This window comes from Engystomops pustulosus, chromosome 3, assembly GCF_040894005.1.
Source record: "Engystomops pustulosus chromosome 3, aEngPut4.maternal, whole genome shotgun sequence".
Classification (NCBI taxonomy): domain Eukaryota; kingdom Metazoa; phylum Chordata; class Amphibia; order Anura; family Leptodactylidae; genus Engystomops; species Engystomops pustulosus.
In genome coordinates, this window is record NC_092413.1 from 52590881 (window position 1) to 52618802 (window position 27922).

At 38.9% G+C, this 27922-nt stretch overlaps 1 protein-coding gene across 5 annotated transcripts in view; it reads right to left on the reverse strand.

The window, feature by feature from the left end:
- Window positions 1-206: 206 nt before the first annotated feature.
- ARHGEF33 (Rho guanine nucleotide exchange factor 33) overlaps window positions 207-27922 on the reverse strand; it is a 78188-nt gene continuing 50472 nt past the window's right edge. For 3 of the 5 annotated variants that reach the window (XM_072140788.1, XM_072140784.1, XM_072140789.1), the window contains 9 exons: window positions 27609-27738; window positions 20892-21024; window positions 16398-16481; window positions 14811-14894; window positions 13620-13768; window positions 10667-10831; window positions 8832-9585; window positions 7500-7633; window positions 207-7152 (listed from right to left, as the gene is read on the reverse strand). In XM_072140788.1, coding sequence (XP_071996889.1) covers window positions 7023-7152; window positions 7500-7633; window positions 8832-9585; window positions 10667-10831; window positions 13620-13768; window positions 14811-14894; window positions 16398-16481; window positions 20892-21024; window positions 27609-27738 — 1763 coding nt within the window. In that variant the 3' untranslated portion in view covers window positions 207-7022. Of the gene's footprint in view, window positions 7160-7499; window positions 7634-8831; window positions 9586-10666; window positions 10832-13619; window positions 13769-14810; window positions 14895-16397; window positions 16482-20891; window positions 21025-27608; window positions 27739-27922 lie in introns of all 5 variants that reach the window. The other 2 variants (XM_072140790.1, XM_072140791.1) reach the window with 2 other exon arrangements.

The following is a 27922-nucleotide window of genomic DNA, read 5'->3' on the forward strand; positions in this document are numbered from 1 at the left end:
GAAGAAAGTAGCAGGTTTTTCAATCTTCGAACAACCCCTTTAAATAGCAAGCAGCAGAATGGGCTTAAAGTGTGCCAAATAATAAGTTACCACCAGGGTCTTGTATAGCATTTCAAGATGTGTACTTTTAGCTGATGATCCTAATTGTGTAGATCCATTATTCCATGTGAATAAGAGAAAGTCTACCGTGTTTCCCCCAAAATAAGTGTCTTCTATTAATTTTTGCTCTTAAAGATCCACTAGGTCTTATTTTCCGTGGATGCCTTTTTTTTTTTACATGAACAAAAATTAACAATTATTGTTAAACAAAAAAATCTACATTTGTCATGTCATCAAAAACATCAGCATAACCAACCAAACCCTGAATTCTATCAAGAAAGTCTTGTGACACTATTTCCATGTACAACAATCTATGGTATATTTATGAATTTAAAAGCAACATTTTGCATTTAATACCTTTCATGACCAGGCTTAAAGAAAATCTAACATTTGCTTTTATGCATTATGAACCAAACATACCTTGAGAATGCTTTAGCTACACTGATGCAGAAACATATCTTGTTTAATCCCTGCAACACAGTGGTTTTGCTGAAAAAACAATTATAAAATTATGATAATGAGGCTCTATTGCTCCTGTGCCTGCTCAGCGCTTTTCCTCTTCCCCTAATTATGCACTGAGAACGCTGTATTCGCTGTGCCTGACAGACAGAAGAAATCAATCGCTGCACCATCCACCATCTGCTGTGAGTCATCCAGCTCAGGTTGATTTGTCCTATGTGGACAGTATTAGTCCTGTTTGAATTTTATAATTCAAACAAGATATGTTTCTGCATCAGTATCGCTACAGCATTCTTAAGGTATGTTTGGTTCATAATGCATAAACGCAAATGGTAGATTTACTTTAAAAGGCTTTACAGACCAGAGCATTTATAATACATTTTGATACTTTTGTGCAAAAAAAAATGCTTGTGGCACATTTGTAACTCAAATATCATTAATTTTATCCCATGAATTCTTCACCCATCATAACCTCTTGCAGAATCTAAATGTTCTGCTAATACTAATATAAAGGGGGGGGGGGGCTATCGCAATGACGGCCGCTAGGTCTTATTTTGAAGGGAGGCCTTATAACTTGGAAAAAAAAATGCACTAGGTCTCATTTCAGGGGGTGTCTTATTTTTGGGGAAATATGGTAGGAGTTTGGTGTAACCCCAACATTGCAGCATTTCGACTTCACAATGAGGACAAGTGGAAATGGTGCAATGTTTTGGTGAATAAAAGAACACTGCTTCTATATGGAATTACCAGGGAGCGCTGTAGCTTTTTCTCTTATTCACTTAAAATGAACAATTTTGTGTAATATTTCATCTACGCAGATTTCCTTTGGTTATGTAGCTCCGTGTACTGGATGCATATACAGAATCTTCGACAGTACAACTTATAGTAGGCGTGAATTCAGATGTAAGTTATTTTTTATAGGAATATCTGATACTCTACCATTTATATAAATAGACCTTCCTTGTAGTAATATGTATGGAATGATGTGGACACTGAGTACAGTGATTTTTATGTCTCCTTTTACAGCGATTTGTTATACCTTTCTATGGTCGCCAAGAGTTCAGGGAGTCCCCAACATTTGGGATCTAGTTGGTAAAAAGCTTGAGAACCTGGGGAGAAGTGAGTTGCTGTCCCACATCCTCCTCAGGACACATATACATTGGGATACAGTATGGCAGAGCGGTATGTAATGGACTCTCAGCACTGCCATTTGGAGCAGAGCTGTAAATTAAGAGGCCCTCTCAAGCATAACTTTTCTTGCAGCCCTAAACAAAGCAAAATCTGGCCTTGGGGATCCCCATTCATATTATGTATCTTATCTAAACCAAAGTGCACTTGCAGAGTTGAAGGACAAAGTTGATTTTACACTACACTGATAGCACCACTTTTTCTACAATAAACTACAGTACACTGCTAGATGTTACACCATTATACACAAAAATATCACTGTTACTGTGAAGTGAGCCATAAAAAAAAACAAATAGCAAATTCTCCATATTATATAGTAAGCAGTCAAAAGGGTGGAACTAAAACGATTTATTACATTAAATTAAAGTTCACAAATAAATTACAAATTGTAATAAATGGAAGGTAAAACAATAATTAGGCGAACCACTTTCAAAACCTGAACAAGTTTATTAACTTACACTAATAAAATGTATGCATTATGTTTATCACAGAGACAGCGCTATTCTTGTACGTCGCCTGCAATGCCAGTTCATGGACAAGGGTGGTGCTGTACATCGAAGAAAATAAAGTACAGGCAGTCCCCGGGTTACATACAAGATAGGTTCTGTAGGTTTTTTCTTAAGTCAAATTTGTATGTAAATCGGAACTGTATAAATCATAATTGTAACCCCAGCCAGATTTTTTTGGCCTCTGTGATAATTGGATTTTAAAAATTTTAGATTGTCATAAGAACCAGGATTAAAAATAAAGTTTAGTTACAAACATAATTGTTATAGGTGTTTATTGTAGTCTAGGGCTAAAGTCCAGTAAATTACCAACATCCAGAGGGCCGTTTGTAACTAGTGGTCATCTGTAACTCAGGTGTTCTTAACTAGGGGGCCACCTGTATAATAAATATTTGACAACCTTTTTTTCATTAAGCTGGTTTATGATATTCTTAGATGTCAGTCAAGATAACTGAATTTCTAAAATGGATGTCACATTGTGGATGCTTTCCAATGTTTTACTTCATTGTAGGCCTGTTGGTCTTTACACCAGCCCCCACCCTGAATCAAGAAATCTCCCTGGCCCTCAATGTATGAAAAGTGTCACTTATTATGATGCGACTTCCCGTTTGTTAATCTCCTCTGTCCTAAAACCTATCTAACCCATGAAGCCAGTATAGCACTATTTGCTTCACTTTATTATTCACCTTCCATACTTTTTATAAAATATTATATCCCCGAAATATTCTCATATCATTCTAATGCCTACTTACAACAGCTTTCTACACGCACATACTTGTACAGCCGGTCACCTACCTGTTCTACTCTGTTTAACAACACTTTATACACTAAGCCTTCAGTGGTGGCTTTGACCAGTACAACCACAGCACAGATTGGATAACATTAGATGTGGTATATCACTGGATAATTAATATGTTACTATCCATAGACATTCTTATCTCTCATGACTGCTAAATCTTCAATATCAAATGTCTCCATTTTTACAGTGATTTTTATGTATATGCTGTGTGAAAAGATTTCTGCACAGTAAGTAGATGCTTGTAGTCAACAGTATTAAAGAAAATCTGCCACCAACCTCCATCATGATAAACCAGGGACACTTACTCATAGATCCAGACACTGTGACGGTGGTTATCTTCTTATATTTGTTATCCATGTTCTCCTCCTTTCTAAAATCAACTCCAGAACATTATAGTCTAGAAAAGTAAGCTTCTATATCACAGTGCAATTTTATAATGCTGTTTTAGCTATGATTTTAACTATAAGTTTATTTTTAGCATAATTTCACATGGATTACTTCAGTCCCTTTGATAACTGCATTATGGTAAAAGGAAAATATCTGGCAGATAGACCTTCTCCTTCTAAAAAGGCAAAATTCTGATCATAGCCATTTCAGTGTCCGTGGAAAGGACAGATATTTATCTTTATGAAAAGGATTAATAAGGTGCTGATGTTTGCAATGCAGGAACACTGACACATGTAGGTGGAGACATGTTTGTGACACATGTTTGGTGGAGCATGCATGTGTTGGATAACTAGATGGTTGACCAATCTAGTATGTACAACAAACTTAACATGTTTCTTTCCCATGCCAATACCTTCAATAACCCTTAGCTTAATTCTTCCCAAATACCCTTCTAATTCCTCTAGAGCAGGGGACAGGAACCTATGGCTCGTGAGCCAGATGTGTCTCTTTTGATGGCTACATCTGGCTCACAGACAAATATATAGTCAATATAAGATGAGTTTTTCAGCACACTTGGCTTATACGCAAGTACAGGCAGTCCCCGGGTTACGTACAAGATAGGGTCCAAAGGTTTGTTCTTAAGTTGAATTTATATGTAAGTCGAAACTGTATATTTTATAATTGTAGATCCAGACAAAAAAAATTTGGCCCCAGTGATGGGGCCAAGGATTATCAATAAAGCTTCATTACAGACACCTTACAGCTGATTATTGCAATCTGGGACTATAGAAAAGCATTCAGAAAGCTTCACCAGAGGTCAGAGGGGTCTGTCTGTAACTATGGGTTGTCTGTAAGTCGGGTGTCCTTAAGTAGGGGACCGCCTGTATATAGTTTAGAAAAAAATAAACTTGTCGGATGTGTTGGGCTAGCGCCTTGCAAGACACGTGAGTGCATCCCCTGCAAATAGGCACCAGGAAAATACATTTAGCAGCCTTTGCAATTACTTTACCTTTTTACTAACAAATTCTATAGAAGCACTACCCGTTACTTGTGACACCTTTGATATGTTCGATAGACTCGCCAATTTTAAGGTCAGAAATTTTGAGCATAACCGTACCCGTGTGAAAGGTCGGGGAATTGAACCCTCTCTCCCCCTTCATATGGCAGTCAGACTGCATTAAATATCTAGGAATCAACCTCCCTAGCGATCCAAGAAACATGGATAAGTTGAATTTCCCCCCTATCCTGTCCATAAAACAGATGTTAGACTCATTATTTTCCTCAGATCTCCTGGATGGGGAAAAAGAATGTACTCAAAGCATATGTAGTTCTCAAAATTATGTACCCACTGTGTATGCTACCCATGCACATCCCCACAAAATTCTTTACAGATGTGAGTAAATTGTTCTCAGGGTATCTGTGGAAAGCAAAAAGGCAGAGGCAAGCTCACGCACTATTGACCAGGAAAAAATGGAAGCAGGGACTCCCTGACACTCAGACGTATTATTGGGCTTTGCAGGCCTCTAGGGTCCTCCCATTACAGGCAAGGGGGAGTGCGGAGTCTCCACTGCTGCAGGAGGCAGGGTCATTGGGTTATCTGGTTAAAGCGGAAGCTTAAATCCCACCACCATGGGGAAAATCCCTCGACAAAATCAAAAAAGCAACTAAGCAAGACCTTCAAGCTTAGCATAAATCATTAATCATAAAACTCAGATACCTACATACCACTCACCACTGTCAGCTTCTTGCCATTCACGCTAACACAAATCTGGGGTGATATATCCGGCTGGTGGAGGACACTGGAGGATATGACAATTAGCAAACTCCTGAAGATAGGGCTGAACCTGCTAGACCCAAAATTAGCTGCTAAATTACAAGGTTGATACCTTTTCCCCTACAACTATGATCTTCTTGTAGAAGTAAGAAATATGGGGACCCGAGAGGGGCGACCCCTTTTGAAATTGTGATTTCAGTAGGAGCATCTGCCAGAATCTCTTTTCTTTATCACTGTATGAAGACCAACAAAGGGCCTGATGACCTTCTATACCTGTCGGTCTGAGATCATATTGGGACAAATTGTGGATACTTTGACACTCATATGGGTTCTCAAGATGCGTACATCTGCAGGAGAATCATTTCAAATTACTAGTAAGGTGGTATAAAGCTCCTGAAGCCCTACATCGCTGGGGCATACTACCCATATATAATTGCTGGCGCTGTAATGTAGACAATGGCTCCTTTGAGCATATATGATGGTCATCCCCCCTGATTTCTTCCTTCTCACCTGCCATACAGGAAACAAAAGGATCATTTGCTCCCCCAGATTGAATCTAAATATGTCACTAGTGTGTTTCAATATGTCTCCAGGAGGTTTGCATCTGACATCTCATAGCAGCAGCTAAAATGCTAATTCCGCTGTATTGGAGGCAAGCCATTACACCCTATTGTTGTGGTCTGAAAAGGTCACACAAATCTGGAGAATGGAGGAACTCCTTAGCTGGTCCACTAATAAGTGTAAGAATTTTATGAAGCTATGGTCCTTGTGGTCTACTTACGATTCAATTGTTGTAAATGGTAGCACTACGTAACATTGATATACGAGTGCAGTCTCACTCAGACTTGCACGGATTCCGGGAGATCTTAGTAACGATGCCAAATTCACTCCAAGCTACACTTCAAGCACCTTGGCTATCTAGATATGCCAAGTCCCACCCCCCTCCCCCATTTTTCATTGCTCCTGCCCATTTTCATTTAGATATTCAAAGTGTTTATGTTATACTTATACACGTGCCGTGTTATATGTTCTGACTTGTCATGATATGATATCGATAACCTGTACATGCACGTCCCTGGTGATTGTCAGTGTGTTTACCTATGTAAACAGAATTGATTAGAAAAAAAAAAGATTATTTTGGTGAGTGCCACAAGGTTTTTTTCTCCTGATCAATGTTGAGAATGCAATATATGGAAATCTTATAATCTAATTATACAGAGACTAAGTGCTGTAAACAAGAAATTACTTAATTTCTCCTCTCTAAATCAGAGAATCCCACTAAATAATGGTGCTATATTTATAAATATATACGGCATATCCATTCATCATATTAAACTACAAGCTAAACAAGCAAGCATTTTTTGATTTCAGGGATGTGTAGTACAATCAATAATAATTATAGGAAAGGTTTAACCTCTCTAAGGTTAAGTATATGACAAATCGATAAATTAGTACTAGTTAAGTTAGTAGTTGTGGTACAGTTCACAGTTGCAGTCAATCTCTATAGTCAGTGGAGATTGAGAGCCCCATTTGTTTGGGCATGACTAAGTCCATGACTAACAAATGTCTATAAGATAGAATTGTGACAGAAATACTTTTTCATATTCTCTGGTGCTGATCTTTTATAATAGAGATGTAAGTGTTGGTTTAGGAGAATGAATGCAACAAATGTTGGCTAAGGTTGAACTAAGATGGGGCTTCACATAAAAAACTGCTGTATGATGTGCTTCTATGACCGAGGCTCCTGAAGGTCAGCTAGCACTTGTCGTGGCTCCCATAAGCCACCTATGCTACACAGGGTAGCCTCCCACTATACTGCTGTACCTCGGTCCAGCTCATTGATTAATGCTGAGTGAGCTCTGAAGATATCCTGCCTTGTCGGAGACTGGTCTATGGAGGATTTCTCACTCATCTTCTCTTTGTTTTCTAGTCCAGATGACCTAAAATCTCAGAACATAGCAGATACAGTTTGATATAATTCATCATATTATAAACACATTACAAACAATATTGAGGTAATATCATTTGAAGAAAAGCGGCTGTTAACATCCTAAAAGAGGCAGAGCAAATCATTCCTTATAAACTGATACAGTTTACGTGACTAGTCATTTATCTAAATATATATTTGACATGCCTGTGCAGCGCTGCGTAATCTGTGTGCGCTATATAAATAAAGAATTATTATTATTATTATTTACAACAGTTCTGACTAAAACGGCGATCGTCTTGTCAAGCCAAGATTTAGTAATAGCCGAGATTCTAGATACAAAGCATTGGTTGTACTCACTTCTTTTTAAACAATTTGCGGAATGAGCTCCGGATGCCTCCCTTCTGATCGGACCTGGGGTGATGATCGCTGAAAGAGGTTTGCTCCGTTTCATCCTTATGATAGAACCTTGCATTTCCATCCATGTGGATATCCTATAAAGAAAATAGGCACACTATATTTTCAAGCTTCAGTGGCAGAAAGTCTAAATTTAAAAAAAAATATTAAAGCACACCAGGATCAATGATTGTAAATCAAGCACACTGACATGTTGGTGTGTGCCCCTCTGGCAAGATCTGCTGCTTTTTAAGCTTCTTATACCCTGTTTTGTTTTTTGTTTTTTAATCTTTTTCAAATTATGCAAATGAGCCTTAGGGGCTCCAGGCTTCATAGGTGTTAATGGAGCCTGGAGCCCCTCAGACTCATTTGCATACTTTTTAAAGCCTTTTTTCCCTAAAAACAAAGGCATAGGAAGAGTGGATTCTGCTAGAAGGGGCATTCATCTGCATGTCAGTGTGCTTGGTTCACAATCCTTCATCCTGGTGGTAAATGTCCTTTAAAGCATAAAACCACTGTATAGTGTCAAAGTTTTACAGCTTACTGTATATAGCCCAATCCAGATGTTCCCGACCTCCACCATTACATTAGGGAAGACTGTATAATGAAGTACAGTAACAAATAGGAGAAAAACTTATCCTATAGACTGCAGTCTATGGACTGTGTACAGCATCAACAAGGAATTTGGTTGGAAGCATAACTCCAATATATACAACTCTTATTTTACTAAGTGTTCACTGCTATGTTTGTCACCTTGAGTTGAAGTATATTCAAGCCTGCACTGAGGGAGAGAAATGTCTCAATAAGCACATGTACAGCCCTTGGATATGAGCAGCATTGTTTCATTTATTAAACCTGAACAGGTGCTCCAGACCCATCTAAATACTCTGCTTACTTGTCCGCCATGTTGAATATGAAGCATTATGTAGACTGAGTTAGTGCCTTGTCAGTAGAGTAGTCACCACAAAGTTGTATGTGACATGTGTATGGCAAATTTGCTTTTAAAAAAATTGGATCCAATTTTAAAGCTTTTTGACCCATATTAGTTGGATGAGTGTGGGAGTGAAAAAATCAGCAAGACATATGAAACTATAAGTATTCAGAAGCACAGAAATTACATTTATGAAAAACACATATTTGTAAATCTGTGGCCTCTTTTGATGGTCTGTGGACCCTTCCCAGGTTACTAGAACTAAAAGCTGATGTGTCTAACTAGAAGTTACATAGTAATCATGTTAAGTACAATTAGAAAGTTGTAAAATTGTTATGATGTTCCCCAACTTATTAATTGCTCACCTCTAGTAAAGATCTACTTTCCACCTGGGGTCTCTGAGGAATGTAGAAGGGCCTATGGGAATTGCGGACAGAAGCCGATAGGCCATGGGATTGGGGGCCTCCATCCTGCTTGAACTGCATTCTATTGGCATGGGTGCTTCTGGTACTGTACAACCTGGTAGTCACTGTCTCCTGACTTCGAGGGAATTCCTTGAGGGATCGGCTTAATGGTTTGTGTTTTGCATGGATACCTTCATGCCTATAGCTACTGTTGCTCACCGGTGACATGCAGCTTCTTGCCAGGGGTTGATGAGATCTATCTGTTCTGTTGGACTCGAGAGTGAAATTGATTGGTCTTAAAAAACAAATATCAAGGCTGGATTCTGAAGACCCAGCTGAACATGACTCATAAAGAGTCCTGTTTGGGAAGGTTTCCTCTTCATATGGAGTAGAAATCCCTATTATTTCGCCACCATACTCAAATTCTTCATAGTTGCGCCCAAAGTTACCATCCGGTAGATTATTGGATGTGGTTCTCATCGACCTTTCAACATCAAGCATTGCATCCATTGAATTACTTTCATAATCCATTTCTGGGATGGACTGTAAAGGAAGGGAATTTGCTTCTTGATCAGTCCCAATGAACGACAATGGTGCCGTGATGTTCTCTGACCTTTCATGCTTCTTTCCCTCATTTTCCCATTCTGAAGCCTTCAATGGCTGCATGGATTCCACTGGAGTTTGTCTGCTTTTTTTAGTATGAGAAACTAGATGCCTTAAAAATACATAATTTTTTTTAATTATAGTGTGAATCATATACAGCACCTAACATAATAAGATTATGGGTCTACAAGGTAACTTCTAATATACTTTATAATTAGAACATTGTTACTTTATATACTCGAGTATAAGCCAAGTTTTTCAGCACAAAAAATGTGCTGAAAAACCCTTTCTAGGCTTTTACTCAAATCTATGAAAAAAACCCCTCTGTACTCACCTTTCCGCGGTCCCCTCTTCAATCTTCTGAAGCTCCGGCTCTGTCTTCGGATCCCTGCTGCATTGCAGACACCATGATGTCAGCCACTTGCTGACATCATAGTTGGTGCGCAGCCATCAGCACACACTATGATGTCAGCAAGCGGCTGATGTCATGGCATTTGCAATGGCAGTAAGCGGAGACAGAGCTTCAGAAGACAGAAGAGGACCTGCAGGGGGCATCGGAGAGATGAGTACAGAGGGTTTTTTTTTTAACAGGCTGAGCATAGGAGGCAGCTGGCTATATACAAGAGGGGCAGACACTGGTTATATACAGGTGGGCAGGCACTGGCTATATACCAAGGGGGCAGAGACTGGCTATATACTAAGGGGCCAGGCACTGGCAATATACTATGGGGGCATGCACTGGATATAATACTAAGGGGGAAGGCACTGACTATATACTAAGGAGGCAGGCACTGGCTATATACTAAGGGGCCAGGCACTGGCTATATACTAAGGGGCTGTTGACTATATACTATGGGACATAGGCTGATGGCTATATACTAGGTGGCAGGGACTTGCTATATACTGGGGAGATACTGGCTATATACTTGGCGGACTGCTGCCTATATACAGGGGGCATGTGCTGGCTGGCTTTACACTGGTTGTAGGCTGTGATGAATCTATTTCCCAACCTAGGCTTATACTCAGGTCAATAGGTTTTCCCATTTTTTGTGTTAAAATTAGGTACCTTGTCTTATACTTGGGTCAGCTTATACTCGAGCATATACAGGTACTTATAATATACAGCTGAGAGGTCTCTATAACATCCCTCACCTTCCCAACATCTCTGTTATATACATAATGGATAAACTTACATGACTGAAGAAGAGCCTGATGCTGTGGTGTAAGGTTGGAGGTTCTCTTCAGATGGGACATTATTTTCTTTAATGTTCGCCGAGTTAGTCAGACTTGCAGGAACCTCCTGTCCAGTCGCTGTGGACTGGGATGCAAGGCCTTTGTACAGTTTAATTAGGGAAGATCTTTAAGAGACAAGTTCATTAGAAATATAAATAGTATCCTTATGGCACAATGGATGCATATTTAAATAATTTTCATAGATTGCTCTGAACAGATGTTGCATGATTACAAATAATCTACTTTCTCGACTAAGAAACACCACATTTATTTAAGAAACCATTTCCCATTCAAGAGAAAGGGGTCAAAATGATATTTAAAAAACAACCCATGGAAAGACTGCTGCTTCTTCCCTTCTGTATAAACTAAGTCACATTCAGCCTTCCACCCTACATAGTGCTAAGCAGATTGAACATACTAAGTGCAGTGAAATCTGTGAATTACTATTGTTGTTATATTGTTGAATTATGTTGATCTGATCTTGATCTGAGAACTTTATTTTATTGGGCTTTTCAAAGAAGTATCGCTTTTTCTTTATTAGATAGATAAAAGGAAAGTTTACAGATAAACATTTTCCTTGATAATTTGGATTCCACAGTAAATACAGTAGAAAATATACAATGGTTTCATCTTTATCCACTTCTAATATCCCATCTATATTATTTTAGCTATGGCCTACACTTTCAGGTTGACTTCTTTTTTTCTAGTTAAAATAAAATTATTTTCTAGTTTTTACCCTCTTATTATTTTTTTATTATATTTTTATTATCTTTTTGTTACCTGGAAATAAATGGAAACCTAAACAATATTTATTACAAACCGCCACCTAAGGCAGCGCAAGGGATGCCCATATCCGGACAGACTATGAAAGTAAAACGTCACTTTTAATAATGTCTGAATGTAAAAAGTGGCAGTAGAAACACTACTAACTGCTCAACTTGAGGAAAAAATGTTAAAAACACAGGTGCCTAAAGCTAACAAATTTCACAATATGGACCTGAGATCAAATTGTAGGAAAAAATTGGTATAGGCAAAGTCCAATGATTGATAGAGACTGGGGTAGGACTATCGAGGGTACTAGGCTATTAGCCCGACCCCTGATGAAGCCGGTCATCCGGCGAAACATGTCGGGGGGCTAATCTCTGTCCATTTTAATTAGCAGGAGCGCCTAGGCTACCTTCAGTTTATTTAAGCTTACTCCTGAGACTAAGTGGGGTAGTTCAGCTGGTCTGGGGTCCGGTTAGTGCCTAAGATTCTAAATCCACCTAGGATCAGCTAGTGAGATTGGTGCAGGGTAACTACTATCTCTGTGAGCATATAGGTACCTAAGCTGAGTGTTATAGCTTGGTTTGGTATGTAATGAGATCATGCTTGATCCCATACCACTGAACCTAATGTATTGGGTTTTAAAATAACCCTTTACATTATAGATACGTGCCGTCTGGCTCACTCAGCTTACTAGGCTTAACCCTCTAGCACTCTGATCTAGGGTATACACTCAAAGTAGTGAGGCACACCTAGGAGGTACCCTCGATAGTCCTACCCCAGTCTCTATCAATCATTGGACTTTGTCTATACCATTTTTTTTCCTACAATTTGATCTCAGGTCTATATTGTGAAATTTGTTAGCTTTAGGCACCTATGTTTTTAACATTTTTTCCTCAAGTTGAGCAGTTAGTAGTGTTTCTACTGCCACATTTTACATTCAGACATTATTAAAAGTGACGTTTTACTTTCATTGCCTGTCCGGATATGGGCATCCCTTGCGCTGCCTTAGGTGGCGGTTTGTAATAAATATTATTCCAATATCCCTGCCGTGACAGCAGGTCCAATCTTTTTGTTTTGAAACCTAAACAAAACACATTATTTCTCCATATTCTGATGCCCATACTTTTTAAAATGTTTATAATAGCTATCTCCCCTTTATGTTATGATTTCTATTTGTGGGACCTTGGGGATTGTATGGGAGAGTTTTAATTGAAAGGCAATTTGAGCACTTTAAAATCTTACCCAATTTCAATGTTTGTTGGATGGGGAAAATATTTACAGATGCAGGGGCATCTAATGTGTTTATATTAGTATAATATTAGTTTTCCCTACTTTAATTTATACCCTCCAGTGGTCTTAAAGGGAATCCGTCAGCACAATTTACCTACCCCAACTAACTGCTATGTTACGTAGGGCTATACCCGCACTAACCAAACATACATTTGCTTTTATTTTCCAGATGCTCTTTCCATGCAAAAACTTCACTTTAGAATAATAAAACTTAAGTGCTTTTTGGGTGTTTTAAGTGCTTTAGGGGGTGTTAGCAGACTACCTCCACAGCAATAGCAATCCCCCTCCTATACTTCCACTGCCCCTTGCCTTCTCTCTTCCTTTGTCCTTCAGCTGAATCCAGAGAGATGTTAAACCAGATCCCTAAGGTGCTCTGCTAAAGCTCTTCAGACTTATTTGCATATATCTAAAGTTAAGTTTTGGCATGGAAGAAGCAGCTAAATAATAGCAATGGTATGGATGACCAGGTGTGGCCATAGCTCTACATAAAATAGCAGTTAGTACGGCTAGGTAAATCATGGTGAGAGATTAAACATAAGATCGTAGATAATAGACGGCAATATATCCGTAGGTTCCTGACTACCATTGTAATGGAATGGTGACCGAAAACTTCCAGGGAGAGCGGTGTGGTTTTACTGACAATGAAAATCATAATGGCAGTAATTTAAAACTCCTTACAGTTAAAAGCAGATTACAAGGGGTTATGCATAATTATAGAATTCCCCAGAAATAGCAAATAGTAAATTGGCCTCAGCTACAACAATAGACACAATTCATGAGTCGTTTTTTTTCTAAGGAAAATAAAAATAATAATAATGAATTAGCTTATTTCACATGTTAATGTAAAAAACATACTTTTTAAGCTTTTTCCGTTTCTGGATCAGCAAATCCTCATTGTATTGGAAGAGAACGCTATAGTGTGATATGAAAACACGCAGCCTTTGGACACAAACTAACAGCAAGTAATAATCTGGATGCTCCTGCTCTGTATACTTCAGGATATTCTAGAAAAAGGACAAAAGAAATGAGGAGTTGTAACACTCGGTGTGACACGTGTACAGCCAAGACTCTGGTGCTTTAAGAGGCTTTTCACACTATATGGTCTATTCAAGCTATGCCTTATAAATATATGTCAGCTTCGTGTGAATGCACTATAATAACTATTGTAAGAAACACCCTTTATTGTTATTTGTAAAACTAAAAAAAAAAGGCACATTGCAATTCCCGTAGCTGTCAGATTCGGATTATTACTATTTTATTTTTTTTATCAGGATCTGACCAATCAACTGTAGATGAACCTAACAACCTAGCAATACATATTCCTGCAGCATCACCAGTGGGGGAAGTAATTACATGGGATCTAATCAATTGTATGGTGCTATAGGTCCTCCAGAGTGGGAGATTTCCTACAGCTAATTTCAACTGAAATAAAAACATTTATTATCAGGTTTTTTTTCTTCATTTTTATGGTATTAGCTTATATGTTATTTCTTCATATAAAGTTAAATCTATTCCATCACAGGGGCATATGGAATTCTTTATGCAATAAAGACTATTGGTTGTCTGAGAGAACTATCATATACAAGTACAATATTTATTCACAGAAGATTATATTTTTAAATGCTGAAAATTGTATATGCATAATTCCCAGAATCCCCTAGAAGCAGCCTTGAGTGGCAAGCTCTCCCTAAACAGTCTTCTTACTTCCTAGGCCTAGGCACTAGCCTCTGACTCAGCTTAACCAATTCCCTACATTCTACTGAAGAGATGTAAATACATTGAAACATTCTGTCTACAGTCTGTTCCATATGGAATGGATTTATTGGTTCTGTTTTTACCCACATTATATCATTATATAATCAAGTGATGCTTGATGTTAAGGGGGTTGCCTTACAAGATAGCCAAGAGGCAATGAAAAGAGGGACTTGTAGGTGTCAGGAGAGCTACACATCAGGAGCTGAAAACTATGACTCCTGCTGCTATTACATAACATTGTATGTTCCATACCAGAATTGTTTTTTTTTTTTCTTGATACACAAGTCTTACCTGCAACAGGATAAGATATTCTGGTATGCGTTGAACTACATGGAAAAGCAGAATGTACAGATCCGACTTCAGGTCCTCTTCCGCCTAAACAGAATTTTTAGATTTAGTTCATGTCGTATATACTTGGAAGATACTCAGTAGATGCAGTAAGCACTTTCACAAAGAGAATAATTAATGTCATATAAAGTGTAGGTAAATGATGCTACTATACTATACATACTATACTATAACCACTGCTGCCATATGGTACAAAATAATAAAAATAATAATGTTATTATGCAGTACATAAGTAACACACTCATGTGATGGCTGCCAGCGCGCTCCTAATAAAAGCACCACCAGTACCCCCATAGTTACTCATTAGGGTGACACTGATACCAGAATTTTGGGGGCATTACAATATCGGGAAAAGTATCACAATACTCAATATGATACTTTTCCTGAAAAGAAAAAAAGCTCTGAATCCAAAATTTTATTAAGACATTAGTTTTTGCATCCCTATCTTCCTAAAGTTGTAACTTTTTAATTTTTCTCCTGACTGAGCTAGTTGAGGGCTTTTTTTTGTGCCATGAGCTCTAATTTTTCTTGTTAACTTTTGGAGTTTTGTGTGACTTTTTAATCGTTTTTTGAAACTTTTTTGGGAAATGTGGTGACAAAAAGACAGCATTGTTACAATATTTGTTGTGGATTGTTTTTACGGCACTACCTAAATGGGTTAAAAAAAGGATTATATTTATAGATTGTGGCATTATGAATGCACTGATACCAATTATGAGGGGATTTTAGTAAATGTTTTATTTTTTATTATAATAAAATGGATAAAATGGAATAAAGGGGTATTATGTGTTTTTAAATATTTTTAAACACTTTTTTTTACAGTTTTTTTTAATTTTTGTCCCAGGAGAGGAATAGAACTAGCATTTCAAAGTGTAGGGTGCATCACCAGGACACATGGCTGCAACCTCTTCACAGCAGAATCAATTAAACCCATTCAGACCCATTCAGGCATGAAGAGATTAGGGGAAGAGGCACTGAAAGCAGGGTAATGCCGTTACCTCAAGTGCCACAGCAAAGAATCTCCCAGCTCCTGTCTCCACTCCTTGCTCCACAAATACAGCATGTACTGCGTTACTTCTCTCTGATTGGTGGAGCAGTGATCACGTGCTCTATATGTAACCACAGGAAATCTTGGATGTTGGTATTGAATGGGTTTACCTCTTTTAAAACCGAAAAGGTACCGAAATTTCGATACATTGTGCAGCCCTAGTGCCAATTGTTGTGCTGAACTAGGGAAGTTTGGGAGATTTTGCATTATTTTGTAACTTAATATTTTTTTATGTATCCAGAAAACCAATGAGATGAAGGGCTTATCCACAATGCCAAATTACTTTAAGGGGATAGGATTTCTATACATTTATCACTTGTAAAGCTCCATACTAACAGGTGGTACAACCTCCATGGAAATATACTACACTTTATATGTATGTCGTAAGATGGCAAAGAGCATGGAATGATTTTAAAGTTAAAGCCCCTTTCTTTAAGAAACATAAGTTAAGTCCATTTCTCATAGCTGTATATCACACAGACCTCTTTAAGAACCACAATGTGGATCACTGATATGCTTTCTGGTAAGTCTTTTAAATAAGCAACATAGTAATCCAAGAAGTTGTTCTGCAAAAAAACAGACAAAAAATGGTTATATTAATTGTGGGTAATATAATGACATATCAGAGAAATTAATAAAGGAAAATACCAGAACTGCCAATAAATCATGTCATCCCTAATAGGACCTAAATTTAAATGGTAGAAATAAGCCTCTAAGTCATGAATAAATATTTTAGATCAATGTTTGTATATTTAAAAAAGTTCATGTTTAAATATTCAAATCAATTTTCACAGATTCTTGTGGAGCTGCTAGTTAAGAGCTCAGTTGGCATATAATGTGAACTCTTATCATCATGATGATACTGTGTATAAAGTAAGTACAAATGCAACAGTTGTGGTATATTTGGACCTTTGTAAAGTTACATGAGAACTCTTACTCTTATTTTATTTGGAAGCAAATTTGTACAAATCCAACATAACACAGTTAGCATACTCAATTGGTTTTGGTGTGTCAAAGCAATCATTTTAAGCTAGAAAGGATCTAACAGCCTTAGATTGGATAGTAGAATACAGTTCCCGGCACTCACTCCGCTTATTGTATTATCAAAACTTGCTGCTTAGTTACAGACGGCGGTTAGTACAGTTTTTTTTTTTTTAACAACCCTCCCCAGCCCACCTCTTGATTTTTTAATAAAGTCCCCTTAAGGTGTTCTTTGTACCTACTAGTGATAGCGGGGCCAGGACCTAGGGCCCCACCTATATATTGGTGGACATGTTCTGGCCTGAGCTACCTATATATTGGGGACATGTGCTGGCCTGGGCTACCTATATAATGGGGTCATGTGCTGGACTGGGCTACCTTTATACTGGGGATATGTGCTGGTCTGGAATACCTATATATTAGGGGCATGTGCTGGCTTGGGCTACCAATATACTGGGGGTTTGTATATATCTGTGTGCGGTTATTTACTGCTGATAATATAGTTATGCTTGCAGTATATTCATTTTGGTATATATTTATATGTGCAGGATATTTTTATGTGTGATGTTTAATCATTGCAGGTAAATATTTATATGTGCAGTATAGTCATTATTATCAATGTCTTTGGTATATCCATTGCTGGAATATATTTATATGTTTACTACATTTATTGCAGGTATATGTTTATGGTATATACATTTCAGTTATATATTTATATGTGTATTATTTAAGCTAGAGGGACATATTTTTTATTTGCACTATATTTACTGATGCCCAAAATGCCCTGTCCGGACCCTAGAACCACTATTATATTATATTGCATGGCATGGAACTGTGTATTTAACTCAGCTGATGGGGGTTAACATACATTAAGTTAATAAAAAAACAAATGCCAGTACAAATACAAGACTACAGAGATCAGGAACAAGTGGAAGGAGGACCCTGCTCGTGAGGGCTCACAATCACACTGGGGGCGGGGGGGGGTTTGGGGTTGGCTGTGCCTCCCACTCATGAATAAGCTGGACAGCTTTAATATGATAATCACTCGTTAGACATCTCTGAGGTCATTTGCATACAGCTTTAGTACATGATTGCTTAATTTTACAGGCATGTAGAGGGACAATGAATGGATAAGATGCTTTCTAATATGAAAATATATAAAGTTTTGGGGGTTACTTTGCCTGACGTGTTGTCTCTAAAGGTAGATCTGAGTGGTGTAAAGGAATGAGCTGGGAGAGCATAGAGTAGAATATTGCAATAGTCCAAGCTGGAGATGATAAGGGCATGGACTAGCAATTTAGTAGACAACGGATAGAGGAAGGGTCAGATGTGAGAGATACAAAGGTAGAAAGGAAGGTGGCTCCACCTTCTGCTGTCTTACGCCTTGGAGATTTTGAGCACGACAAGTACTTATTCATATCTTCTGATCCAAAAATCTTTATTTTCGTGGCAACATCAGACAGACAAGGTGACAGACTGTTTTGCGCGTATAGTGTCCGAGAAAGATGTGAGTGCTCCCCGTGTTTCTTCTATTTTCATCAGATGTGAGAGATGTCTTGAGTTGTTGGTGTTTTAGTAAGTGTCTGTATATTGGACTTCAAGCATAAGGCAGAGTCAAAGATGACTCCATGGCAGCAGACTTTAGGGAGAATGTGGAGCCATGAATTGTGATAGTTAGGTCTGGTGGGGGAATGTGTTAGGTGGAAGGAAGATTATGGCACATTTATCAAAACTAGTGCAGTCTTTACTATGTGCAGTTTGCCTGTGGAGTGTGCAGGGTGCGCCAGATTAATCAAAACTAGTGTACAGTCTTCATTAATCTGGTGCATCCTGCACTGCTATGTAAGTGTGCACCATTTTTTTTTCTGCTGCACTGTGTTCATGCTACAGAATTGTGCCGCATGTCAGTAATAAATGTGCCGCAAAATTTGACTAAGCACTAACACCCATTTATGTGCTCCTTTTTTCTGTCTTGTCAGACACAGTGCAGACACAGAACTGGCACAGACACTTTATAAAGACATGTGCAAGCAGTTTACATGTTCTTTTCAGTGCAAAGTCAGACAGAAAACTGCACTTTAAAAGGGGTTTGACCATGAGAGAAAGTTCTCAAATTATAACCCCTAGTGATGTTTACACAATAACAATAATACCCTTACTTTAGCATTTTACTCAGTTTTATTGATGTTTTAGCTCCCATCACTCAGTGATGGTCAGTGTAAAATTCCAGAGTGTGGGCGGGGATTCTCTAAGCAGACACATTGCGGCTCATTTACTGCAGGTCCCACGGCCGCATTTTCGTGAGGTTTCCCGACTTTTCAGGGATTGTGCAACCCTGTTGCACTCGATTGGATTTTGGCGCCAGCTTTCATGCAACAGAAATCGGGGGACAGGTCATCAGACGATTTGATGGATTCAGACTGAGTGCGGGATTTAACATTTAAATTTGTGTTGCATCCAATGCATTTACATATACTGAGAGGAAGATGGTGAACTCTGGCGGATCTGATCAGGGAAGTGACATAAACAGAAAATCGGGTGCACGATCTTCTTGAATCACGGCAGATGTGCATTCCGGCAGACATTCCAGATCGGGGATTGCGCAGGACCGAATAAGTAAATGTGCCCCATTAAGCTCCCTGTGTGCTGACAATGTGCTAAGATTATCAGGGTACAGGTTTAGCTCCTTTTTTATTTCGTTTCTTAACATTTAACTAACATCTGACACATAGAAAAAGGGAGATGAGGCAGATCAGAGATGAAAGATGATGACATCCATGAGATGGATATAACATACAATGACACTCTGCTTACTCAGCTATAACACACACAGACAGCTCTGCTACACGCTTCCTGCTATAACGATCTTATCTTATCTTTAGCTTGTATAGTAATTCTGTGGATGCTGCTTGCTGTCTGTGTGTGTCTATGTGTGATCTCATTTTGCTATAGAGGGGGAGGGGGAGAGATTTCACTGCATGGAGCAGACAGGAGTCATGACAAGAATCTGCCCGGCCATAATAATCAGAAGATGTAAACACTGATACCTAATTTATTGGATGAGATGTATGTTGAGGCCCTTTATAGTCTGCTTTGTATGTGTCCCAAGCAAGAAAAAAATAAGATAATACAGGTATTTTTCTTTCATCAATGTTGTCTGGCCCCTGCTAGACCGTACAGAATGAGTAGGAAACAAGCCCCTGGGTGCTTGAGATGTCCCACTGGATATGCAGATTTTTGGCGCATGGTTCGGATGTGCTCAATCATCCAGTCGTACTGGCAGGAAGTGACATCATTGCTCACAGGTGTTCTTAATATTCATGTTCCTCTTACACCAGAAATGTGTTTGTGAGACACATGGGAGACGAGGAGGACAAGATGGTGGGCAGAGTAAAACATTGTGGGGAGGCTCTTCAGGAGATGAAGTCTTGTATTTTAGTACCTAATCACTGGTTATGTATGGACGTGGCCTAGCAGCATCACTATAGAGTTTGTATTTTAGATGTTTTTACATCCTTCTTATGTAAAATAAATTGTGTACACGGAATGTGATAAGATATTATACTTGTAGGTTGAGGTTAGTGAGGTTACTATTGGCTGTTGTACACTTTCAATAAAACCAGTTTAAAAAGTAAATCAGAAGATTTACAGCTAGATCCCGGGGCAAACAAAATTGTAAACACCAGGACTGATAGAGACTGGTTGGAATTATATATGTGAAATGATGTATGTTATGTGGCCTACAAAGAAAATAAATAGTGTCTGTGTATTTAAGACACAGACACAATTGATATACCAATTGGCCCTGCCTCAGCCACAATATATGTGATGGCCAATTGCTTTTTTCAGTGATAGCACCTCTCCACATACGGTATATACTATTGCCAAGGAAATATTTTTACTCATTAAGATCTCTGGACTTTATTTCAACATAATAAAATGTAAAAAAGTATGATATAAAAACAAGCAAACTTTTAGTAAATCAGCAGCGTTACCTCATCATTTGTTAACTTGAGGAATATGTCTCCCAGGATTCCTTGTTTAGACCATTTTACTACTCTCTCCTGCAATACGTGGAGCAAGTCCAGGTGATGTTGGATCAAATATCGCAAGGAACTGGGGAAGAAACTAAGAAATGAACAAAAAGTGACCCTTGAAGATGCAATCATCCTAATTAATGGAATAATAAAAAGATTATAAAAGTTATTATCACCTTCATCATTTACTGTCTGAAAAATAACTAATTATTTCAGTAGATTTACAAGTAAAATATAACCTTTCCTTTAATTTGTTTATAATCCATGACCATTAACAGATAGTGTTACTGAGAAAAGTAACACTGGTATGATAGAGCTGGAGGTAGATTACATCAATCGTACCTACCTCTACAAAAAAATAAATAAAATGATCAGGGGCTCAGCGGCAATGCTTCATACGTTTCATCGGCTTGTACTTGGTAACAGGTCGCATTAATAAGTGTTCCATGAATCATTTACAGCCATACACTTGATAGAATCTAGTGATTTTCTATAATAATACCATGTTTTGTCCAAACTATAAGACAACAAAGCACCAACACCAATCATCATGTTTGACATGTGGTATGATGTTCTTACTGTTATATGCTGTTCTTGTGGGGCATAATAAAACCATTCGCGTCCAAGGAGCTCCACTGATCCGTTCAGAAAATATTACCCCACAATTTTTATTTACGCTCAACATTTAGACAAGCATTGTTACTTTTGTGATGTTCCCTGGAGTTGGTGCTGAGCTCTTGTAGTCAGTTGGCAGCCTGAACACTTCTATGGGGATTCATCACTGTTTCAAGCCTTCACCACTGGTAACTAATGCTTCGCCCACACTGTGGATGGATGATGTCCCAGAGCTTTGGAAATACATCATAGTCCTTTCTATATGTACTTTTCACTGAGGGGAGATACAGGGAGTATAGATTGGTTAAAACTTAACCTTTAATAGATTATTAAAATGTTGATGTTAAAGATACATCGATAGTGTAACCACAGTGTAAACCTGACACCATTGAGTGTGCAAAATAGGTGAGATTTAAAAACCCCAGACTACAGGTAGACAGTCACTGTTCGAGTCTGGGACAAGTTGGATATGCAGAGGAGGCTGAAAAATTGTGGATAATACGGGTAGTCTGAGCTGCCAACCTAACAGTCCGTTATTATTTTCATGTGTGGACTGTATTGTGCTGCTCTGATAGACTAACTATCCCCCACTCGCTCTCCTATAGACTATTTATTTGATCCGACGCGTTTCCTGAATATATTCATCAGGGATCATGATACACTAAGTTAATAGTAGACTAGACTTTGAAAATTAATTAATGTTCGGTTAGTATATCTAAACACTGATACAGCGCCTCCCCGCATTGATGACAGCGGCAAGCGCCCGCGGGGAACGCCGGGTTTATAACGCTTACGCCACGCGCTCCACTGTCCTCACAGGGTGGCCATCAACCAATGGGAGCGGGCCGGGGTAACATACCCCTCCGCACTAAGCCCACCCCGTTCGCGTCATAGATGGTACTTCCAATGGAAGGCCGGAGGCCGGAACTGACATCTGGTCATGTGACTGTACGTCTTGTGACCTCCGGTCATGTGACCACTAGTCATCGGAACGCCCAGAGGAACGCCCCGACATGACGTGGATCCCGGCCATTGGAAGATATGCGGGCAACAATAAACAATAGAATAGACCACTCCCCGATATGTGCCAGACACAGAGATATGGGGTAAATGTAATGTATTAAGGAATAAAAGGGATGCCCATCACTTAGCATCCCTGGTGGGGTATTGTGAATACAGATATACCCTCAATGGACAGACTAAGATAAACAATGGACAAATAAACATCAAACATGATGTAATATGATTGTAAAGCACTGAGGCCTTGACCAGGGTAGGTGGAAATACCAATCAAATATATAAACGTACATAAAGATAAGGAAAATTTGATGAGAATGAGCAGATATGAAGGTGAACATATATGCAGTGCAAAGCCTGGAGGAGGTGGATATGCAGGCCCTATAGTTCTACACAGTGTTCATGACTATGAAGCTACAGGTGCCTATTAGGGAGGCAACGTCGCTTGGCGCCATCAGTACAGGTAAGTACCAGTAACCTTACAGGAAACTAGTGAAAGACATGCATTCATTAAGGCCATCTGGTTCCATGGTCCTAAGGGTGTAAATCCATCTAGTCTCCTTTTGACAGATCAACCTGTCCCAATTGCCTCCACGTTTGGGTGGTCTAACCTTCTCGATGACCTGAAAGCGTAAACACTTGGGGTTACTGCTATGTTCATTCGCAAAGTGTCTAGCTACTGTCATCTCCCGATGGTTTCTAATGTCACCAACATGTTCCTGTATCCTGATTTTAACCGGTCGGTGGGTTTTGCCCACATAGTTGAGCGTGCACGGGAATGTGAGCATATATACCACTCCTTCTGTTCGACAGTTGGAGTAGTCCCTGATGGAGAATGTCTCCCCCGTGCTCACGCTTCGAAACGTGTCCCCCAAGAGGACCAGTGGGCAAACACTGCAATCACCGCATTTGAAGGTACCGGTCCGAGGCGAAAGCCATGTCGTTGTTGCTCGAGCCAGTTCCAGATGGCTATGAACCAGCCTATCCCGTAAGTTTTTCCCTCTTCTGTATGTAATTGAAGGGAACGGTTGCAACAATTTTTAAGATCCGGATCCTGCCTCAGAATGCGCCAGTATTTTTTCAGGATCTGTTTGACTACTTCTGCTTTGGTGTGAAAAGTGCCAATAAGGCGCAGAGCCTTATACTCCTCTCTGATGTGGGGCACTAGAAGGTCCTCTCTTCTGGAAGATAATGCATTCTGGAAGGCTTTACTAATGAATATTCTAGGAAACCCTCGCTCTAGAAATCTGTCTGTTAGATCCCTAGATTGGGATGCCGCTGTCATCAATGCGGGGAGATGCTGTATCAGTGTTTAGATATACTAACCGAACATGAGTGAATTTTCGAAGTCTAGTCTACTATTAACTTAGTGTATCATGATCCCTGATGAATGTATTCAGGAAACGCGTCGGATCAAATAAATAGTCTATAGGAGAGCGAGTGGGGGATAATTAGTCTATCAGAGCAGCACAATACAGTCCACACATGAAAATAATAACGGACTGTTAGGTTGGCAGCTCAGACTACCCATAGTATCCACAATTTTTCAGCCTCCTCTGCATATCCAACTGGTCCCAGATTCGAAGAGTGACTGTCTACCTGTAGTCTGGGGGTTTTAAATCTCACCTATTTTGCACACTCAATGGTGTCAGGTTTACACTGGTTACACTATCGATGTATCTTTAACATCAACATTTTAATAATCTATTAAAGGTTAAGTTTTAACCAATCTATACTCCCTGTATCTCCCCTCAGTGAAAAGTGTTCTTCAATAGGGAGGTTGACAACCATATATCTATTTTCAGTGAAAGTCCTTTCTATATGTCAACAACAAAAGACAATTACCTATCGCAAATAGTCCTGGAGCCAACAAGAGGGGGGGCACTGCTGGACCTTATCCTAACCAACAGACCTGATAGGGTATCAAAACTACAGGTTGGGGGGAACCTGGGGAATAGTGATCATAATATCATTGATTTTGTACTACGGTTTATTAAGAGCGTCAGGGAAGGGGCAACCAACACTCTAAACTTCAGGAGGGCAAATTTTCAGCAACTAAGGGAAGACCTTAAAGGCATAGACTGGAATAATGTTCTCAAAGACAAAAGCCCCCCCCCAAAATGGGAATTTTTCTCATATATTCTGAAAAAGTCCTGTGAGAAACATACCTTATGGGAAAAAGCATAAGAGGAACAAGAAACAGCCAATGTGGCTAACTAGTCTTGTAAGGAAAGCAATAAGCGAGAAAGATAAGGCGTTTAAGGTGCTAAAACGTGAAGGTAGCGATGAGGCATTACAGGATTATAGAGAGAAAAATAAATCCTGTAAAAAGCAGATAAAGGCTGCAAAAATAGAGACTGAGAGAAAAATTGCCAAAGAGAGCAAAAATAATCCCAAATTATTTTTCAAGTATATAATTGATAAGAAACTAAAAACAGAGAGTGTGGGCCCCCTTAGAAATAACATGGGGGTCATGGTGGAAGGAGATGAGGAAAGGGCCAGTCTACTGAATGTCGCCTTCCCAACTGTCTTTACCCAGGAAAATCCCCTGGTGGATGACACAATGAGGAATAATGTAAATTCTTTTTGGAATGTCAACAGTTTAAACCAGGAAGAGGTACGGCGCCGCCTCGCAACCACTAAGATAGATAAATCACCGGGGCCAGATGGCATACACCCCCGGGTTCTGCATGAACTATGTACCGTGATAGACAGACCGTTATTTTTAATATTTGAAGATTCACTGAGGACTGGTTATGTTCCACAGGACTGGTGATAGCAAATGTGGTACCAATATACAAAAAAGGATCAAATAGCGATCCTGGAAACTACAGACCCGTGAGTCTAACTGCTGTGGTGGGGAAAATATTTGAGGGGTTTGTTAGAGATGTTATCCTGGAGTATCTCACTGTGCACAACCTTATAACCCAGCGTCAGCATGGGTTTATGAGAGATCGGTCCTGTCAGACTAATCTGATTTCTACGAGGAGGTAAGTTCAAGACTGGATCTGGGGGACGCTGTGGATGTTGTATATCTGGACTTTTCAAAGGCATTTGACACCGTGCCACATAAAAGGTTGGTATATAAAATGAGACTGCTGGGAATAGGAGAAAATCTGTGTATTTGGGTAAGTAATTGGCTTAGTGATAGAAAACAGAGGGTCGTCATTAATGGCACATTCTCAGATTGGGTTGATGTTACCAGTGGAGTGCCACAGGGGTCAGTATTGGGGCCACTTCTTTTTAATATTTTTATTAATGACCTTGTAGTGGGTTTACACAGTCAAGTTTCAATATTTGCAGATGATACTAAGCTGTGTAAAGTAATAAATACTGAGGTCGATAGTTTAGCATTACAGAGGGATTTGTGGAAGCTTGAGGGATGGGCAGAGAAATGGTTGATGAGGTTTAATGTAGATAAATGTAAAGTTATGCACTTGGGCCATGGAAACAAAAAGTATAATTGTGTTCTAAACGGTCAATTACTTGGTAAAACTGGAGCTGAAAAGGACTTGGGGGTATTGGTGGATGGTAAACTTAATTTTAGTGACCAGAGCCTGGCGGCTGCTGCTAAAGCATGTAAAATTATGGGATGTATCAAGAGAGGAATAGATTCTCATGATAAAGGCATAGTTTTGCCCTTATACAAATCGCTGGTCAGACCACACATGGAATATTGTGTACAGTTTTGGGAATGGGGGGATTAGAATACACTGACAGATTACAAAATTTGGGATTATTCAGTTTAGGAAAAAGACGACTGAGGGGAGACCTCATTACAATGTACAAATACCTGAACGGACAGTACAAGGATCTCTCCAAAGATCTTTTTATACCTAGGCCTGTGACCAGAACAAGGGGGCATCCTCTACACCTAGAGGAGAGGCAATTTTACCATCAACATAGACAAAGGTACTTTACTGTAAGAGCAGTGAGACTATGCCGCAGGAGGTTGTTATGGCGGACTCTATGTACATGTTCAAGAGAGGCCTGGATGACTTTCTGGAGAGCAAAAATATCACAGGTTATGGGGATAAAACATTTATTTAATTCTTAAAGGTTGGACTTGATGGACATGCGTCTTTTTCCAGCCTTATATACTATGATACTATGATACTATGATATGTACACTGTCATGCCAGCCAGATCCTTGGTCACATACAGATTAAGTATATGGTGTAGTAGGTAAAGTGACCTGCATCTAAAGAAAGTCCTTTGGCCCAAAAGCAGAGAAAACATTTTTATGTGTATACAAATGATCAGTTCGGTGCTCTATTGGTGTGGGAGCTGCGTTCAAGGAATTTTTGCCCAATTTCACATCCTACTTGACCTTGATTGAAAAATCCCAGCTCCCCCTCTGAAACTGAGCAAGAGAAGATGCAATGGACCAGCCAGTTATGCACAAAGTGCACAGAAAGGGTTATTTGTATATAATGTTTTCGTTCCATAAATTTTTTTCAAGAAAATGATGCTTATGATACGGCTATTTCCTCTATAAGTCCATATTATATGTAATAAGGGAACTATGAGGTTAATTTAAAGAAAAAGTATCCATAAAATGTATTTTATGACCTGTGTGTGTCTATCCAAGTCCCAACGCTTAGATGAGAAATGTATTTCCCCAAATACAGTATATTAGCTAAAAGATCCTAAGATGTTGGCTTAAATGAGTAATTCCATAACACAATTATTTTGGGCTTTATGGATAAAGCCACTGAAAATTGGACAAACTGTCCTAAATATTCTTTAAAAATTTGCTAACATTATTTGCTTATTATTAGAGAAGGTCTTATTTTCTTAAATTTCTGTTTCTACTTGTTCATTATTATGGACTTTAGCATATGAAAGTATCCTGTAACCTAAGTAATGTTCCATTACAATAATAAAGCACTGTATGCAGTATGTGATTTCAATTCAAGTTTCTAAAAGTAATAAAAAGATAATACAGCTAATATCAGTCTTACTGTTGTCTCTATAGTTTCCTTTCTCTGTTGACTTCATTATATTTTACCATTATCATATTTTACATTAAAAAACCTGTACCTTCTCTCCTTAGCCGTCCTCTTCATGTCTGACCCTTGTAAAGTGGCTCTTATTTTCAGTATATGAGACAGATTCAGGACATATTTTCGCTCTGATTCAAGAAGGTCTTTGGCAGCTGTCTGTCTTCTTGCTTCATATGGAAAACATGAAAACGCGGTAACTACACACAATATGAATTTATATATCATTACAGCTTGTACGCTAGACAAAAGTGGCTCATATACATACTAAATGCTCACTTGGCTGATTATTCCTTCTGATTCCCTATATGCATGTACATTCAGCCAAGTGTGTCCACAACAAGAAATGGAGAA